Source organism: Anser cygnoides, chromosome 4, assembly GCF_040182565.1.
Source record: "Anser cygnoides isolate HZ-2024a breed goose chromosome 4, Taihu_goose_T2T_genome, whole genome shotgun sequence".
NCBI lineage: Eukaryota > Metazoa > Chordata > Aves > Anseriformes > Anatidae > Anser > Anser cygnoides.
The window spans coordinates 74175964-74196659 of NC_089876.1; the positions used below are offsets into that span (position 1 = coordinate 74175964).

The 20696-nt window shown below is 40.3% G+C and overlaps 1 protein-coding gene across 1 annotated transcript in view; it reads right to left on the reverse strand.

Annotated features, from left to right (window-relative positions):
- Positions 1–4602: 4602 nt before the first annotated feature.
- The window catches only part of MANBA (mannosidase beta), a 45503-nt gene continuing 29409 nt past the window's right edge, over positions 4603–20696 (reverse strand). The window contains exons 12-17 of the mRNA XM_013195756.3: positions 18584–18802; positions 16687–16851; positions 15040–15184; positions 9364–9506; positions 7240–7497; positions 4603–5027 (exon numbers count right to left, since the gene is read on the reverse strand). Coding sequence (XP_013051210.3) covers positions 4803–5027; positions 7240–7497; positions 9364–9506; positions 15040–15184; positions 16687–16851; positions 18584–18802 — 1155 coding nt within the window. The 3' untranslated portion in view covers positions 4603–4802. The remainder of the gene's footprint in view (positions 5028–7239; positions 7498–9363; positions 9507–15039; positions 15185–16686; positions 16852–18583; positions 18803–20696) is intronic.

Consider the following 20696-nt stretch of genomic DNA (forward strand, 5'->3'; position numbering starts at 1 on the left):
ACAGCACATCGCTGTCCTGAGCACTGGGCTTGCCTCCGGGAAGCTCCTCTGCTGTCTTCAGCGCCTCAGCAGCCACCCGGCCAGGCAGCCCCTGCAGCCGCCCCCTGCCCTACCACGAACGCGGAACAGCTCCTAGCAGGAGATCCAGCTCTCCAGGAGCTCTTTCACAGGAAACCACCTGGGGGCTGGCTCACACCGCTGCTCCTTTACAGCTGTTGGGGAAGTGAGCTGAAGCCTGCAAGGCCGAGTGCTTAAATCCTGGTACACTCACGTGCTAGCGGACAAAATCAGTGGGGCAGCGTGCCCAGCATGCCAGAGCATTACTGCTTAGCTGTAACTGTTTACCGTGGGATCGCTATAAAGAATGAACAGAGACAAGCTGCAATGCTGGCAAAAGCCCCAAGATTACAATGTCTGCAAGGAGCTATCAGAGGCCAGCACTTCAGGTTTTGACTTCTCACCACTCTAAAGAAAGTTTCAGCACCGGTATCTCAACAGCACGCTTCCACCAGGCCAACAGCTCTACGTTATTTGGAGCTCCTGTGCTGGATCACCCAGCCACTCACCAGCCCAGATCTACAACCCTTCTACCCTGCGGTAACGTCCCTTCTACCACAGCCACTTCCTGACAGTAGGTCAGGTCACCAGCCAGCCACGACGTAAAAATCTACACAAAGGAAGAGCACTACTGCACTTTTCTTGATGGGCTCAGTGAGAGCAATTTCAAGATCAGTTTCCAAGTCCAGAGCAGACTGAAGATAACTGAAGTGGCTCTGCTACAAATCTCCAAAGGCAAAAGGGGCACTACAAGAAAAAAACATGCTGAAGAAAAACATGCCTCTAAAGCAGAAAACCCATCCAGGCCCCAAGCTAAGCAAACAGCAGGTAACACCACAGACTAAGAGCTCTGCACTTAGGGAGGAATTCTAGATACACACTTCTTTCTTGGAAACCCGTTGCAGAAAATCCAGAAAAGCTTCCAAACAAGTGTTTGTGGTAAACCAGAGCAAAATAAATCTTCTTGTGTGGCAGAAATTATCAGCAGAGAGGTGCCTTCTGCAGCTCTCTGACCATCAGACAGACCTTTTCTGCAGGTCCTGAATGGGTTCAGAGCAAAATCAGTGCCAGAGACCAGTTTTGGGACAATGAACTGATCAGCATCATAGAGCTTTCTACCAAAACCTGTCTCAAGTTGTGTTGTGGAAGGGTATTTGTTCCTGCTGAAGGGGACTCTGACTGCTGCTTTTGTCATTTGCAGAGAACAGCCCAGAGGGAGCCTGGTGGGCAAAAAGCTTCCACCCTTTTGTCCATTAGCAAAATCCATCAGCACGAGCTAACCCAGCAACCCCTTGAACAAAGAACCGCAAGACTGCATCTTCAAAGAATACTAATGAGGCTATTAGGCTATTCCCCTCTACTGTTGCCACCAATATTCTAAGGACACTGAGGACAAGCACCATGGCACTTACCAGACGTGTTTCCTAGTCCTCCTGCTGACGATCCCCAGCCCATCAGATACACCTGGCCATACAAGCACAGCTGAGCAGCAGCAACAGCACTCAGGTGGCTACGGGTGATGTGAGATATGATGGATACTCTGAAGATCTCCTCATTGTTGCATTCCTGTCTTTGCCCTGACCTGAGACAAAGGCAGAACAATGTAATTAAGTACGTCACAGTATGGAACAGCAAAAGTACTGAGGGGAAATGGACAACCAAGGTAGATGTTACAGCCACTGCTGTGCTGGGGAGAAAGGAAATAGCACCTGTAAATGCAAACCTGCTGCTACACCGTTAAACCAAAGGAGTATATTAAAGATATTAAGACAATAATGGAAGGGAACCTCCCCCATTGATTCTGCTTTCAGACCAGGAATTTGGCTTAAGCAATCACAAACCTTTGATTACAGTGTGAATTCAAGTTTTCTAGTGAGAAAGAAAGGGCACAGGCTTTAGCGAGCCTCTGACCTTCAAAAATAATAGCAAATAAAAAATTCTCTTAACCTTTTTATGCCAATACAGTAACTGAAAACAAAAATAGCAAAAAGCATCTTACAGAAGAACGCTCTTCTGTATACCATTGCTGATGGGCACAGCCACTTCATTCAGTGCTGAAGAACCACATCATGTTCTTTCATGATTTTACCTGAAATTCATGGCAGGTTAAACAAGTTCACAGCTATCCAAATTCCTTGACAGCTTCTACAGATCTGAAAGATCTTTATTATGACTCTGAAACTTTTTTTATTCCAAGATGCACTCAGAACAAGTATCATTGGTCTAAAGATAGTCCTTTCAATATCCTTTGAAGTAATTCTGTCAGATTTATTTGTTTGACACTATTAAGTGTCATTTTCAAACTCCAGCTAGATTTCCTGGAGACATTTCTACATCAATGCAAGACAAAGACATTGACCAACCTGTTCTTTTCCTAATACTCTGCAGTAATATTTATTAATAATATTTATTCCGTCTTTTCTGCACAGTGGCTGCATTCTTCCATCCTTACCTTATCCGGACTCTGTTGTTGTTTGGATCCCACTTGATCCCAGGACACTGCAAAAACTATGTATTTTTCTTATACTGTTGGCCCAAGATGCCTCTCGGGTAACCTTTAAGTGCTGTCATTGTGTGTGTGCATTTTCTAACTGTTCTGTTTTATTCACAGCTATCATTTTCCCTATTTATTTTATATAATCCATAAATACTGGCACATACACACATGCACATTTTAATTACTTTTGTGTCTTCTTTTAACTAGAACAACTCTTTAATCAGAAAAGCTCTCCTTAGCTGTTCTGATTACCTAGAAAAGCATTTGTAAGAACTTCCATTCATCATTTCCCTTTTATGTCCAAGTTTTTCCCCCTTGCTCAGGACTAGGTCAGTTTTGGTTAATGAACCATCCAAAAACAGCCACAGATTACCAAGCATCAGTCAACACGCTCATCTGTTTGCCATTAAAACTGCAGTCACTGCAACAAAGCAGCTCTTCATTTCAGATTTTTGGACAGACCAACAAATGGGACACACAAGCACCCTCCTCACACTTGCTCCAGACTCCAGCATGAGCAGCACACGTCACCCACACGGAGCTTTCACTGCGACGGCGGACATCCCCAGCACAGTTTGGTCAAGCACTTTCTGTTCTGAAGTGCTGATTCTGCTCGGTGCTGTGCAGGACAACGCGGCTGCACTGTGGCAGGTTCCCCGTGGAACCCCAGCAAGATCCCAGCTGCATTTCAAACCACGTCAGACACACAAGGCCAACGTTCAGCAACCTGCCTGCGGCACAGCTCCACAGCCTGGACTTCATGACAGCCACATCTCCAGCTTTTGGCTGCACAGACTGCTGCAGCCCCCTACCCTGAAGCACATTTTCTTTGTATCAAATGCCCATTTCCATAGGAAATCAAAACATTTAAAAAACAACTTGTTCAAAACCAGAGTAAAGGGTGAAGCACTGTTACTCTGCATGGCCTAAGGAGCATAACATGCCACCAGATCTCATCATGAGTAAATACTGTCTTCTACTGGGAACCCACACACTGAGATATTTAAGATATTCAGGTTTCCCTTTGATGATATCTGTATCATATTTTAAAGGTAACACACACACAAGAGGTTAAAGAACGCAGAACAAAACATAAAACCAAATTATGACACAATTTGCTTGATAAATGAAACGAAGCCAACCCCTCTGGAAGGAGAGGAGGATCAGCGTGAGTCACAGGCCACACATGAGGGATACTAGGAGGTAACACAACAGCTGTGCAGCGATGTGTGAGTGACAACAGCAGCCCCTGCACTGTGCCTGTCGTAGAGAAAAGGGAGCCATTTATAACTCTGTGATCCTCCCACATGACCATTTCTTCTCTCTACTGCCTCCTTTCTCTTTGCACTTTTGGCCAACTCTTCTCCTCTCCCTTTTCCCACAGCCAGGCACGCCTCGTACCACGCCACATTATCCAGGATCCCACACAACAGCAGAGTCTCTTCCCTGACAGCTGCAGTCACAGACAAAGCAAGATGCAGAGCTCTCAAGGTTATTGGTCAATGTTGCATGAGAAGAGAGAAGAAAACAAGCCTTATATTTGATTCCCCTTTGGAAAGCGGGAACAGATCCTGCTGATGTCTGACCAGGCAGCCCAGATGCCAGGCCTAGCTGGACGCCTACCTTGCAGGAGGCAGGCAGAACACCTGCCCCGAGTGACTGCCATAGATCCGAAGGGACAGGACTAGCAGGGATGAATCAAGGGGGAAAAGGGTGAAAAAAGGCAAAAAGGCATCATCCAACTCCTTTCGTATGCCGGTGGAGGTGGTCTCAGCTTCACTCCCTGTCCTTCCTCCTTACCCCCAGGATACCTTGTGGTTATCCTACCATGAAATTCACTTCTGAGTATACTGAAACTGGAAAAAAATAAGGGTTTTTACAAACAGGGTGTGGACGTACGTATTTGTCCTGCCTCTTACTTATGAGATATTCACAACCTAATGATTCCTCTCAAGGGAATTGGAGGACTCAAGCTAGCTGTCTTGCATCAGCTGACCCCACCCATTTTATGTGGGACATATTTTTCCAGTTACCTGAGAAAGCCTTACTTTCAATGCATCATACATATATTATAATCAAGTTTTGTTGCTGGTTTACATTGAACCAACAGTTAAAATTCACACATGACAGAAACAGACATTATATTCTCCAGTCAACTCGTCTCATACATCACTTCTACTTGAGTCAAATTCTTCTCAGTTTTTCCTCCTCCTGTTTCACTTCTTTCTTTCACACTAGAAAGAAATCCTCAGGCAACGTCCATCAGAGATGTCAAGGTGAGCGACTTTTCTAGCTCTTCAGCACTGGTAGGCTCCCAAGGATAAAACACAACCGCTTTCTTCTTTTCAATCATGAGGAAACCGTTGTCACTAAATCTGCCTTTTATACTCCCTACATCCAGAGTCACAAAAGGAGCAATTGCAGTGGTCTGGAGATCAAATACATAAATGTCATCTTGTTGGGATACAGCAGCCTGGAAGAAAGAAAAAATGAAATATGTATATATTTATATATATACACACACACACACACACACATTAAGTAAGAACAACCAATTACTCCCAAAGTGGGAAAGGGCTATATGTCAGTAAAACAGACTGCAAAAAAAACAAAAGTTTATCAAAATTATTTTTCTCTTCGACTTCTCTTATTAAAATATATTCTGGAACAACAGGTCAAGCCAACAGGTTTAATATATAAGAATCATGCAAAACCTGCAAACATTGGTTATAGCCTTCCTACAGAATACTACAGATTGTGGAAAAATGCCATGAGCTGTTATCACTTCACTGTTTTCTTTTGAAAATAACCAAATAAAAGGTAATCTGATTTGTACCTAGTACTTGTATCCTATACTTACCGCGGTGATAGAGGTTTGCCCTTTTGCCAACGTACTTCACCCATAACCTATAAATTCACACTCTAAAGTAGTTGGTCTTTCTGATTATATCAGTAACAGAAGCACATAGATGCAAAAGATGATAAAAGTCACAGTAACAAAGGCAGTCACCTCATCTTAATGGAACAGGGCAGTGAAAACTATGCTGCGTTTAGAAGGCAGCTATGTTGTAAAATACCAGGACAAGGTTTAATGCTTTATATTAAGTTCTATGAGTAGTTAATCTCTCTGAGGTTTAGAAGCACAACCAGGATGCATTTTCAAGGAGCAGTCTCCATTCCCCATCATTAAACATTATGCTACATCATTTTCAAATACTCTGTGACTACATGTAGAAAGCAAACAAGTGCAGAAAACACATCCTGCTTGAAAGAAAAACAATACTATTAACTTTTAAGAAAAAAAAAACACACGTGCTTTGCATTTTGTGCTTTCTGAAGAAACACTAAAGCAATGCTGTGAAAAGTAGCACTTGGATGAGGAATATATCTGAAAGTCTAGTTAGATTGTTAGTAACTATGTATAGAAGTGCCAGCTTCTCAGGAAACAGAATTATTTTTTTAAATCACAGCTGCATATGTTCTTAAAATAACTACTCTGCATTTATCCTTGCTAGCTATCCTTATTAGTTACTACTGCAGAGACAACACAGCCATGGGAAAAAGGAGAGAAATCTCCCAACGGTGCTCCAGTTGCAGAGCTTTTATTATTGGTGATGTCATCCACAAAAAACCCTGCATGACTCAGACTCCAGATTGTGCCACCAGCTGAAAAAAAATAAAAAACAGGCTGATTTCTTTCCTTTGTATACTGAGGAGGCAGGCCATGCTGCCATGAAAGAGATAAGAGGGGAAAATCTAGCCCATTTTCTTTTTGTAAATCAATTATGCTGGTCCAGATTTAAAGAGATTAAAGACCTCTATTCCCCCCTTGTTTAGTTTAGCTCTAAAAAGCAAAGCTGCAGTTTGGAAACCTCATGTGAGAACGCACAGGTCGCCATCCGGACACTCTGCTGATTAAGAATTTTGCAGTAAGATTTACAAACAAAAAGTGAAGCTTAACCAAATGTGTCTGTACACATACACAGAGCATGCTTGCACATATGTATATAAAGCATGGCTGCAAGAAATGGAAGAAATCTAAGGAAAAGCAGCAAATGGAATAAGTGAATGTTACACAACCCTTTGGTGCTTTTTGTGCCTGTTCAGAGGACTGCCACACTTCACAGATATTATGAAATAATCGCTATTATGCAAATCAGAACCCCTTCGCTGGAGGGCAGGGATTTGCAGAAGAAGGAAATGAGCATGCAATATTGCATGTTAGCAATGGTACACTGATCTCAGAGTCTGAGCACTTCAGGAAGAAATACCGTTGACAATAATGTACTCCACATCACCTAGTACTGACCTACACTACTGTTTGCAAAGCAAAAGCACTTGATATAATGGTATTTGCTACCTAGAGACAAAAAGAATGAAGGGAGCAATGCTGCAGCAGTAAGGCGACAGAGTGAAAACAAATGAACGGGAGACTTCATTATTTAAAAAAAAACAAAAAAAAAAACTTCATACATTAAAAAAGTGTTATTCGGATATGCATATCATGGCACAGAGGGAAAAAAAACAGCACGATTTAGAACTCCTCTACATGGAATCTAAACTTGCCACAGCTAAAGAGACAGAACACTGAGTGAAAGCAGGCACTGAATACACAGCAGGCAAGCAACTCAAAATACTGAGATTAGCAGAACCAAATGCTGCAATTTAGCATGACTGACGCTTACACTAAGTCGTGCCTTTTCCAATCCGACAGCATCCTTCAGGGATGAAAGGAAGTGATGATTTGTGGGACTCCGGAGCCCACCTTCTCCCACAAGATAAAAAGTAAAAACACAGCTTTTCCTCGTGCAATTTCTGCATCTTTCCAGCAAGTCGTTCACGGACTCCTTGTAGATGGGGACAGCACTTTGTGCTTTAACAGTCACGGCGTCTTTGGCAAGGGTGCATACTGGCTCCAGAGAACTCCACGAGTGCACAGTGACCTATCAGGCACAAAGAGTACTTGAGAGAGCACAAAGCTTAGCAGAAGAGAAATTACATCTGTGAAAACAACCCAGCACCCTAGGTTTCCCATCACTCATAGGAAGAGATGTTCTCCTGACAGTACCAGCCAATTTTCAACTGTAATACAAAGAAACTTCACAAAGATTTAAACAATCAATACTGAATAATAATTAGATCATTATATAAACCTAACTGCAAGTCTGTTTCAAACAACCTGGATCTGCTACTCTTTCTGATCTGCAAGGCTTTTTGTTTTCTCCAGGCTCCTTGAGAGGAGGGCATTGACAGTTCCTCTCAAGGGCGTGCTGGAAAATGGAATTACTTGGCTCTTTTTCCTCCTCTACCTGATTAAAAAAGTGAAACAAAGGATTTTCTTGAAATTGCTCAGTGTTATTTGATGTAACCCAACTGGGTAATCTAGGGCTTCTGCACAATCACTGTTAAACAGAAGCAGGCTGCATCATCTTAAAAGGGACTTCAGAAGTTTTATTAAGACAGTAAAATATACATTCCCAGAGATCACACATGCATTATGAATACACCCTTACATTTCAAAATGCATAATTTGGAAGACAGGCACTTAATGAGAATGACAAAATTCTCTCTTTAAATATTTTAGGTTGGTTTTGGACCTTAACACAGTTCTGCAGTAAGAAACACATCTTGACTCCAAAGTTTGACTCAAAAGTTTGACATTCTAAATTCTCTTGAAGTGCTAAATGCAATATTCACTGGAACTAGCCTATTGCCAATGCTTCTCTGATTTTATCAGAAAATGTTAATTTAAGTCTGTGACAATAACTCAGATCAGAAATAAACAATTCCATTAATTGCAATCCTAATTTAAAAACTGACAATCCAGAATGTCAACCATTTTCCATATTGGAGGCTGTCTGTTGCCAAAAACCTCTCCAGAACAGAAATATGAGCTGATTTTTTTTTTTTAATTTTTATTGAAAACAAACAAAACCTACTAAACTTATAAATCTGAAAATTCACCAAAACCTACCAGACAGAGCAGTGAAAGAGGAACAGACATACTCAGAATATTAGTTCTGAACTGACTAGTGAGTCACTCCTTATCTCTAGGGCTCTTTTTCTATCCTTCTCAGCTTTTTCACACGGGAAGCTCTTTATGTCAGGAACTGTATCTTGCAATGCATAATGGTGACTACTTTTACTTGGAGTCTGGTTTTCATATAATTAACAGCAATAAAACTTAGGAAACTGAAAAGAAAGACTGTGTTCTACAAGACAACTCAGCAGCCCAAATACTATCTAATAAAACCTACCACTTTCTATAGCAGTGTTGGAAAACACAGTAAAGGCATCAACTGTAAAATGGTGACATTGCATAGGTGACCTTGCAGTTAAAGTATACCTAGATGTTTTCTTGATATTTCACGCATGCAAAAAAAAAATAGTTATTTTCCCAAAGCAGTGTAGTTTAAGTGCTGTCAAGTGAAGGTGTGAACCTTTTTTCCCCTACTTCAGCTCATCAATCTAGTTCTAACACCCAAGGAACAGATTAAGTAATGAGGTACCATTTTACAGACTGTTTTTTTAACCATAAATCCCTACAAGATTGCAACAGAATAGTTAGCTTCAGGCCTGTACCTACAGGCACTTAGTTCCTTGTTCTGTGAAACAGTGCACAGTACTGTAACAACAAAGTGCGATATTGCCCCTAAGAATATTACAGACATGAATTGCATCCCATTGTGTTTGGGAATGGATTTACTGAAGTTTGTCTATATGAAGATGTGCTCATTTCAGTTTTGTTCATTCAGTAGCTGACGTTCTACAGGGAGGGACACAAGGGCAGTTGGAGGAGTGTCCCTTACCTTCAGAGTCAGCTTGTAGTCCATGTGAAGATCTGAGACACCGTAGATGTACAACACACCTTTGTCTTCATAGGCCACAGGCAGCAGTGGGGCAAAGAAGTGCTGGGCAAAATAATGGAGCAGTTTCCACTTACCACCATACTCTGGAAAGGGATAGAAAAAGACCAGAAAGACTCAGATGAATCCAACACTGCCTTGGCACAGTATCCCTTCCTGTGCTCTCAAGTTCTGCTATAGCAACACCATGTCATCACCACCCTTTTTCACCTCTACCAGGTGCAGAGAACAACTGAAGTTAATCTTGTTTCCTTCCAGACAAGGCTCTCCTCTGGAAGGAATTTGATACTCTTCCAAGCTTTTTTTCGTCTTCACCAAAAAGTCACATTTTTTAAGTTTCAGCCCTATCACTGATATTCTGTTATCCAATTTAAGGAAGCCTTCAACACAAGTGACGTTAACAGAACTGACGCAGCGTACTACATGGCGAACAAGCAGTTAGAGCATCTGGACAAACACAAAGGCATTGGTGGCACTGCCACCAACTCCCACCACTGTAAAGAAAGGGACAATAGTCTGACTAATCTCTCTCCCCCTTTCAACAGTTTTCTTTCAGTTCTTCCTTAGAACATCAGGAGCAATGAAGCCCAAGTTCTCAAACAAGGGCAGCTCTAAGTTAGGCAAAATTAATTTACTGAAGTCTAGAGACAATGCTTACTGTATGGGATTTAGTTAAGCACATGTTGCAGACATGCCAAACAGTTTGCTCTGCTTATTTAATGGGAAACAGTACCTCATTATTTTTAATACCTGATAGTCTGTCAATAACAAGCTGGAAAAGCAGGAAACCTTGTCTCCTCTTCAAAAAAAAAAAAAAAAAGGCAATTTTGCCAGATACCACACTTCCATACAGACATTTTGAAAGAGGAACCATTTCCATTCCTTTCTCTTTTCATTTTGCACTTAGCACCCACTGTCAGCCTTTTCACCCTCTGCTTGGCCGTTATCTCGTCATTGAAACAGCACTAAAAAGAAGCAGCAAGCCAGCTGCACAACCTCACAAGGAAAGAAAACTTAGATACCAGCTTCAGTTTTGTTTCTGGCTCTTTGTTTTACACAACAGGTTTAGAGTTCAGGGATGCTGAAAAAAGATTTCCAGTAACGCGCTTTTGTTGGAACCAATTACCTTGCTGTTTTGGTGCTTGTACAGAGCTCTCTGCACTTTCAAACACTTCATAATTAAGGACTTCATATCCAGAGTGATGCAGGTCTTTAAAGGGTGTGTTTGTGGCTTTCAACAGGCAGACCTGAACATGCTCAGCCTGCACTGCACACAGACATGAATGAACTTTATGGAGAACAAAGCACATTAGCTCCAGCTCAGCACCCTGCACATCACCTTGTTTTAAGCAAGCTCACTAACAAACAGCCAGATGGGTGAACAGACAAGAAAAGCTTGTGTCTGCCTGGACAACCCGTACAAAATTGAACTGGGCTACAAGATCAGACTGCTGCCAACAAAACAACACTGGCATTCAAGCTAACTGTACTGAAGCAAACTGAAGAGATGAAGTCGGAAAGAATACTTCAGGAGAGGCTGCAGAGTTTCTTCAAAACAGTTTGCTAAACTGATGAACATCGCACGTTGGTGCTGTTCAGCACACGAACAAAGCCATGCTGTTGCACTCCAAGGACAACTTCTGGTACAAAGCACTGGTGGTCTAAAGGACAACAACTCCAAAAACAAGGGAGTGCTAACCAGTTATTTTTCAGGGCCACAAAATTTGAGAAGATGAGAAATTTGGACTGGGGATGGCTTCTCTGAAACATGCCAAACCGTGGGGCTGTATCCGATCTAAAAACTATAAGCAACAGTCCTTGTATGAGAAACAAGCACTGTGCCCAAGCTCAGGCTTTGGGAGAGGCTGAACTTTCTGAAGCCCTCAGGACTGCCACAGGACTGTCAGGAATTTGAGTCGTCAGGGCAATAGATGCTGCTCGCTGCAGGCCTCAGACAGAGCCCACCATGACTGCAGACAGGACACCCAATATGGGCTGAGGTTCCAGTGCCTGCCGACTCGAATTTTTTTCTCAGCTTTATTTACATGATGAAAATCTAGTCTTTTACTGTCTTAAATACTAAGGTGAACAACGCAATTGAAGTAGAGCAGTTTCTGTCACTAAGAGTAGTGTGGAGTCCCATTTCTCTTTTAATGGGTCCTACCCTCAGTTTTCCCTGTGCCTTCGTTTCTGACTGGTTTCCATAATCACATTACAACAGCTGCTGGAAGGAAAGACAGCTTTTCTACCTCCGCAGCAAATACAGAGATCCTCAAGAAACTTGCCCAGTGGAGGAAACCATTCAGAGTAAACTTGGCAACATACTTTCACACAGAAAAAACAACCAAACAAGGAACTCAGGAAACAAACAAGAGCAAACAAACCGCACACTTAAAAGTTTTTACCATTTCAAAACTCATTCTAGGGTTCAACTACTACAGCTATTGTTCTGGGATGTTTACAACATCGCTAGTCTGTTTACCTGAAATCAGCTTTTTAAGGTTGGCATTCCCCTTCCCCAAAAGCCTGCAGCCCCTTTGAAGAACAAAGTTCAACTGCTGGAGCAGTTTCACACAGGAAGGGACTTCCAAAGATAACTTTTCCAGCAACAGGATCTTGGTAACATAATTGTCAAAGTAATTTCAGTCAGCACAGAGGACTGAAGTTCACTGATTACAAAAGTCATATTTTTCAGCTCATCTGTTGCCTTCATTTCCTTAAGATCAGTCATATTTCTTGATTTAAAAACTAGGCAATTTGCACATAAAATACTCTCCCCACCCCTAAAATGGATGCAAGAAATGTGGAGATCAAGTAGTTATCATGAGATATTTCTGGGTTTAAACTTTCCTGTAACAGGCCAGCATACCCAAAAGCAACAGTCCAAAGTTATTTGAAACAGACCTGAGGTGGTTTCCTCCTCCCCACATATTTAAACAAATTATTGAAGAAATCCAAGTTCCCCATTTTTTTCCTGATAGTAAGATGGGGTCTGTATTCTTTGTAATAACAAACTTCATAACAGGAAACTAAAATTAGGTTTGAAAAGAGACCCTAGTACGCTCTTTTCTGGCTGTTCCCCGAAGCCTTTTACACTCATAGCAGGAGTGAGAACAAACTGTTCTTCTCCCTGGTATGGATTTTAAATTAATCACTTGAAATCATTAAATGCAACCTGAGAAACATGCTGCTAGCTCTTTCCTCACATCAGCCTCATGAATTCAAATCTATTATTCTCCATAATATCCTGTGGTTTCAGCTCACCGGGGGTTTGAATATTGAACCTGCAATAAAAGCTAGTTATCTCTTCCAGGGAATCTCATGACAACCAGTTTGGCACCTCGAGGTGACGTTGTGTGGGAGGGTGATAAATTGCCACGTGCATCGCAGCACTTCCCAAAACACACTACATGGATGCTAAAACACAACTGGCTTCATAACCAGCTGCTAACAATCAAAATCCCAGTTGTGGTGAAACATGTTTCGTTCTGAACCGAAGGCAGAAGTACTGTGCTGTCTTTTCATTCAATTCCAAGCTAACATTTTAAAGATAAGTTAGTGAGATGTATTTGCTATCATTTTCCCTCCCCATTTCATGAGGAAACACTTCCGCTTGGTACAGGAAATTATGCAAGCCCCTCCATGGGTCCCTGTGAAGTAACAGATTTAAATAAGAACAGCTTTGGTGATACTACTGTGCCATCTAACAAGACGCAGAACCATGTTTTTGAAGTGCAAGTAGAACTAATTTCCCTGAAGTTTTGCATAATTTCAGCCATTAGCATTTCAAAAATCCCTCTACCACAGTGCCTAATTAAATGAATATTAAACCTTTCCTCATTCCACTGAGGGAACAGAATGAAACAAAGGGACAGCTGCATCTCTGCTCAGCTTCTTTTCTGCAAACTAACTTCAACAACATATGAATAATTCAAGTATTTGATGTATTTTCTACAATGACATCAGCACTGTACTTAAAAAGACATTTATGGTCTTCACAATCACTTCATCTATCAATACACCTGTCTTTACAAAGAGGCATTTTTCCAAGTATCTTTTTCTTCTGAGGCACTGAAAGCCCAAGATCATCGGTAACTGCTAGAATCATAAAAATAAACATTGGGATACTTGGACTACAAGTACGAGAACAGAAAGTCCAGGAACATGACCATTATAGCTGGACCACTGTCTTAATGTTTAAATAAAATAGCCTGTTACTTCTACTACTTTGTTTTCCTTTCTTGGTGCCCGCTGTTTTGCTTGGATAAATGGAGAAAAAATGAGAGAAGGACAAATGACTCTCAGAGAACTAAAAAGGAAGACAGGTAGGGTAGGGCAAGCTAAGTTTCTAAAACAAGACCAAATGGCATTTTGTAATAAGGAAAGATCCAGAACTTAACACTATCTGGAAGTCACTAAGAGTTAAAGTGTACAAAACATGAAACACAGCCACTTCCTTCATACCACACATTCCTCTCCTATTTCTTATTGCCTAAGCAAGTTCTTTCTTCATATATCTGCTTCCTCCATTTTGGTGCTCTGAAAATAACATATATAAAAAGAATAAAAGGAGATATCACGTGCAGTTTAGCTAAATAGCATATTAGCAAAATAATTTAGCCACAAAGAGTGATTCACCTCACCTGACACTAAGTTAGACACCAAATCTCAGCTAGTCATCTTGCCTATAAAGAGTTTCTCAGAAGCTATGCTGGGTGAGAGGCATCATACAAAGTTCTGGTGAAAATCAAATTGTGCATTGAGAAGATAACTTCATCCCACTTATGAGACAGCTAAGGACACCATCAGATCATAAATCCCACCCTGCTTCGAACAGGATCACAGTTCCATAGGTTTTGGACAACATGCTACTGCCACTGAAGGGAGTTGTTTTGATCGTTTTACCTCAGGGGACACAGTATCACCAAATTTGTTCGGATTATTATGGAAGTCATTATTTTATGCATAGGTGCTCCTTATCTTATCTCACTAGCTGTCTTTCTGTCCATTCTCATTCAGGGTGGCTAGGTGCTCACATGCACCAGTATAGCTGAGCCAACTACTATAATCAGGGATTTCTAGGCCCTTCTGGAAATAAAATTTCTTAGAAATTTCCAATTTTAAAAGAATTTTTGCAAAAAATAAATACAAAATTTCTCTGGAAAATGGGGTTGTGCTCTCATTCTTAACCATTGCTGCTTCCTAGTAGGCAGCTTTATCCTTCTTCAATCATCTCCTTATTTTCTTTGGAGAAATCAGAATACCACTTAAATGACAAACATATTTTCAGGAATTAAGAATTAAATATAATTTTAACTTCTCTACACCAAACCTTTCGAAAACATTGTTATGAGTTGCTGGCTGCCAAATCTGAACCTAAAGAGCAAAACTTCCGTAGGAAAATAATTGCTTTTTTCATTACCCTCTTCCACAGACTATTAGGATGATCCTGCGTAAAACACTTTTCTGGAAAGCATTTCTCAACGATGGACAGACACATGCTTAAATTGTGCAAAGTCACCAGAGAGAGAGCGCAGAGCCTTCCTTCTTATCCTGACATTTCCAGTTGAGCAAAACAAAGACTGACGGTGCATTTCATCAGACTGTTGCAAAACTTACCCAAGGAAGCCCACGAAGGTGCTTGCCAGATGTCATTGAGTTGCCAATACAGAGCACCCATTGTGTGACCTTCTCCGCCAATTATTTCACTTTGACTAAAACGATAGAATTCAGTTTCTGTCTTTATACACTGAGCCTGCATCACCTTGGTCAAGAAATACATTTTAAAAATAGTTATTTTTAGTGTGCTTTACTTTCAAAGCATATGTGTATATATTGACTTATAAAACAGGCGTCGCAGCAACGGCACATAACTTCAAACACACGCAATACACGGTTCCAGTATACATTCAACATTCTGCACCCAAAGAGCAACCTCTTCTCACTTGCACTTCCACTTCTGTCCTGCCTCCCCACTTCATCTTTAATAAAACATCTTCTGTAATTTTGCATTGGCGACCTTCTCGACAGAAGCCAAATAACCTGTTATTTTCTTCACAAAGAATGTTACTAGTCCGAGGAGGTACTAAAGGAAGTCTCAAAATGAAGAGAAAAAGTACCTTTGAGCTTTCCTAAAGAAGAAAAGAACGCTTCTAAGTTAACAATTAGAGCCAAGTTTACTCTCCTTATCTGTTTTGCTATCATCATTCTGGTATTCTTAAATTGTTTAGCCTGTTAATGAGGCCTCAACAGACTTAACCCTGCAGAAGCTCTCATAGCGTTCTGAGTCAAGACCTCACAGTGCAAGTTTACCCCTGTTTTCAATTTCACAGCATCATCTATCCTTGTTCTCCTGTCATCAGTGCTTAAAGTTCCCCAGCTGTTTTGTTTTTATATAAAACTTGCTGACAGCAGCTCTCAAACATCAAAAACATAGTGAATGTGCAGTTATTCCCAGCAAGAGTGTTTCTGAAATTCTTGGAACACAACAAAAAACTAATAGCACTTTAATCTTGCTTAGCAACATTGAAAAGTTACTTAACGTTATTTATTAGTCACATAAAAATCACAAAGAAAGAAGAAGCATGAGGCAAGCTTACTTCAGATGAAGACCAACATATAACCTACTTATGAAAAAAACGAAGTAGATTCTCTAAAACATAAATATTAGAGTTCATAACAAAACAAAAGCTACCAATGGTCGCATTCACAGACAACTGCATTCTCTACAAATAATTTTGTTTCGAAAGCTAATGTATTTCTTCTGGCAAAATTGGAAATAATAAGCTTACTGGGGCCACATGAAAAGCAAAACATACCCTGTCTACAACAGGGAATAAAACAGAGTAGCCCCAGGAAGAATTGTGTTCCAAGAAAAGTCCAACACATCCCTGCATGTGCCCTCCTGAGGACAGGGAACAAAGTAGCACATGCAGCCAGGCTTTCTCCTGACTGAGCTCATTTCTGGGAAATTCCCCATGAAGTATCCCAGCCCTTCTGTCATGAAAATTGCAGTCTCTCATTTGTTGGAGAGACAAGCTAGTTCCAAATTAAACTGGACTCTCCAATGGTTCAATGCAGAATGTTTCTGCGTGACTGAACATTGTGTAACAGCACAAAATCAAAGAATCACGGAATGGTTCGGGTTGGAAGGGACCTTAAAGATCACCCAGTTCCAACCCCCCTGCCATGGTCCAGTTTCAGCCACTGACAGTATCTACAGGAACAAGTACAAACAGCTCCTTATATTGAAGATATCACTGTTACCTGAGTGAGATAGATCGTATCTTTGAACTTTTTTATGGGATCTGTGGTCTGGGGAAGCTTGAAATGATATCCAGTCTGTTGAAGCATCTGGTCATTGCCATTTTCATGGTGCTGTCGATGGAGAGAAAAATTGCTTGTGTAGGACCAGTCCTCAGAGGAGGAAACCTTTTAAAAACACAAAAGTAATATACCTGAATGAAAACATGCATTGAATTCACATTTTGCAATTAATGACTGACAAGATATTCAGGAAAGGTGTTCTATTACACTCTGCTGACGTCATCCAAAACCTTTACCATTGGTAATACATTTCCGTATTGCAGCCATGCAGAAATTTTGAGTAAGTAACACCTTTTGCTAACACTCTTCGTACAAACACATGAAAACAGACACTGCTGTTGAACCTGCAAGAGTAATGTGTAGCTTACTGGCTACACATGAAGTTTATTTGTTCTTTGGTTGAGTTTGACCGAGGGACCCCAAAAGATTTCCTTGGGTTTGTATCAAATCAGAAACACCATACATTAAGATGAAAGCATGTACTCTAGTCAAATATATCTAGGCATGTTTGGTGTCTTAGAAGGAAGGAACCTGCATTCTTTCCAGGTTTAATAAATATCAGAAGCTAGGAGGACTATAAATTCTAATAATACGCATTCAAAACCTGCTACAACAATCTGCCTCTGGAAACAAATGATCATGAAACAGGTTTGGTTTTTTTCCAACTAAGAACAACAACAATGCAGTATAGGTCACACAGCTACGACTGTTAAGCTTTCATTGTAATTACCATCTCTATAAAATCTTTTATTTAAATTCATTCATCTTAGGCTGGATAGATTGAAAAATTTTCATTGTCATTAATTTGGATGATTGTACTGATTATGCCCCAGACAATATTTTTTGTCCAGCAAACTGAAAGGAACATTCTGAACTTTTAGACACATGCACAGGTATCAACATTATATATATCTCTCTCCGAACAAATGGGCAAACAGCATCATGTATCTCTGCTTGAACTACAAAAATAAGATAGAATACACAGTACCTTGATTTAATAGGAGACAAAAACAAATCTTCTTAATTTTTTCTTTATGTATTGCATATAAGCAAATAACTTGAAAAAAGAATAAAAGGTAAATAAAAATAAAAGGTAAATAAAAAGGTAAAAAAGAATAAAAATCAATACTTTTTAGAGTTCAGCACAATTCAGCATTGGTTGAGTTTCTTCTGTGTCTAATTGACACAGAATCTTTCAACACAGCCACTGAAAACAGATGCCAGGCTATCATTACTAAGCTATATATTAAATAGAATTGATATTAAAATTAATAGTCTTTAACATTCTCTCATCTACCAGGCACAGCCACCTGACTTTTTATTACTAAGTCACAATATTGCTTATCTTTTATAGTTCACATCCAATGGAAGAAGAGCCATAAAACAAGTAAATCTGGAATTAAGCTAGTAGCCAGGGTCAAGCAGTGCCTTAACATTTCAATCAATACAAGCTTCTCCATCTGAAGAGATCATAAAAAAGTGTCACTTACTCATTAAGAAAGGAAAAGATATTTTTAAAACTCAGATAATTAGAAAAAAAATATGACTTTTCTTTGGCGTTCCTGTAATAGCAACTCTAATAAAACAACTGATTGTATTAAAGCTGGTTCCTCTTACAACATCAAGGCAAATATACTAACCACTGAGGAGGGATCCAAGTCCAGTTTCATCCCCTTCCTCCTCACCACTACACACTTCTATCCCACCTGCCACTTACCAGACCTAACACTGTATCAATCCAGCAGCAGTTGTGATGCTCTAGTTTGTTGGGACGAGACCCACTGCCCTCACTAAATGACGGCAGAGGGAACAATAAAGTTTGGAAGCCCAGCCTTACCTTTTCCAGTGTACTGAAGGATGGCCAGGATTGAAATCCATATTCTGAAGCAAAACGAGTTTTAGGATACACTGTCCAGTTCCAGCAGTCACTGCTGTAGTCGTAAAAGTGAGTGTCACCATAATGGGTATCATAAGGATTCTGGGAGAGCCAGCCTTCTTTAACTGACTCCACGCCATTGGTAGGACTGGATGCAACAAAAGGACGACTCTTATCTTCCTGGGATTAGAGAAAAGAAAAACAACAACCCACAACCCCTCTTAAAGTGATTGGCTTTTATCGTCTAAATATCTAGAATGCATTTTGAAAAGGGAGGGGGATGCAGGGGAAGAACATGCCTTTTCCAAAATTCTGAGTCACCACCTAGGAAACATTCTTTTTTGTGTCCTGACATTCATCATCTTTACTAGCTTAATTAGCTTCTTATTCCTGTTCCTGGAACACAGTTAGGCATGATATTGCTTGCTCTGCTGTTCTAAAGAATTTTCTCCTCACATCAAGAGATTTTCTATCTTTATATGCTTCTAAATTCTTAATGAAACCTATTTAAAGTGCGTCTCATGAAAAATAAACTCAAGGAACATTAATATTTGAGTACCGTAACTTCTTTCCTTTATGTAAAATCATTACTTTTGTAGTGTTTTTGCAGCAGCAAGGCCATGATCTTTTCCCTTTGTTATTAAGCAGTTACCTGTATTTAGTCTCAACAAACCCAAGGTATTCTGCTACTAATGCCTGCATGGTAGCATTGCAGGTTATTGTCATTTTGGCTGGCTCTGCACGTCAAGGTAGATGACACTATATAAGGGGTTACATTTCAAATTATTCAGAGTGGCCTTTATTTATAGCCTCAGCAGATTTGCTATAATAAATCTTCTATCACTATCCTCAGTACCCTACAAAGTACCGAAGGAATCCTTCTGCAGGTATAATTCATTTATCCCTCTACTGGTAAGACAGAGGCCTGAATTACCAGTCACAACATACTGCAATTGGCTCTAACGCAGCACAGCACTTAGACATGTAATTCATTTCAAGAAAGAGTAGCCCTGCTCCTCACCACCCCGGTGCTTTTTTTTTTTTTGAATATGAGTAATTGACAATTAACTAAAACAATTTATTACAGGATATTCTAGGTTCCCCAAAGTCTTTAAGTGATACAGTTCAGTTCTGCTAGTAGTTAAGGGTTTCCTCAGCTGGTTTGTATTATACAGGACCTGAAATTACATCACTGTATGGTTCTTCCTGGCACTCAAGATAGTTAATCTATGTGTTTAAAATAAAAAACGCTCCCTGCTGGACAGCGACAATGCACAAGTGGACTGTAACTGACAAACAGTATCAAGCCAGAACACCTCACTTTGTGAAACATGCACTGGCCATCCAAACTGTTCAGCCAGCCACTGAAACACCACAGTATACCTGTACAGGCCACTCAGTGCAAAGAAACTACCTGAAATACAGGCATCTACATTCCTGATAGACACCTTGATTCTAAGAAGCAACTAACACTCAGCATGCATAACTTCTCAGAGCAGGATCCTTTTCAGCAGGTTCTTTCAAACCCATCCCTTGTTTTTATTATTTCCCTGTATCTCTGTCTTTCCAGTAGAAAGGTACTATGAGTTCTCAGAGTACAGCTACTCTGACAATGCCAGTAGCCTCTAACAAGCAATAACATTGCTATCACCTACATACTGTTTGCCTGCCTTAGTGCAAAGGAAGCATCAGGTCATGAGCCCCAAAACATAAAATGCATCTCATCATCAAAATGACAGAGGTTACCATCAACCTGGAGTATTATCATACCCTGAAGTCAGTAACATCAAGCTGTACAAGGGATAACTGGGTTAAAAAAAGGCCACTAACATTTTTAGGTTAACAAAACCTCATGCTCTCTTATTGAAAAGGGAATTTCTAACTACACAAAACACTTGCAATATTTTGTCATTCTACACATCTCTTAGCCAAAAGGAGAGCTAAGAATATCACTTGGGTTCAAGCATTGTTTATAAGTCCTTACATATGCAACATCAATTTGGCACTTTCAAATCAATTTCACTCTGCATATGCAAAAAAAAAGTTAGTTAAAAGTAGATTCTACAACGTAATG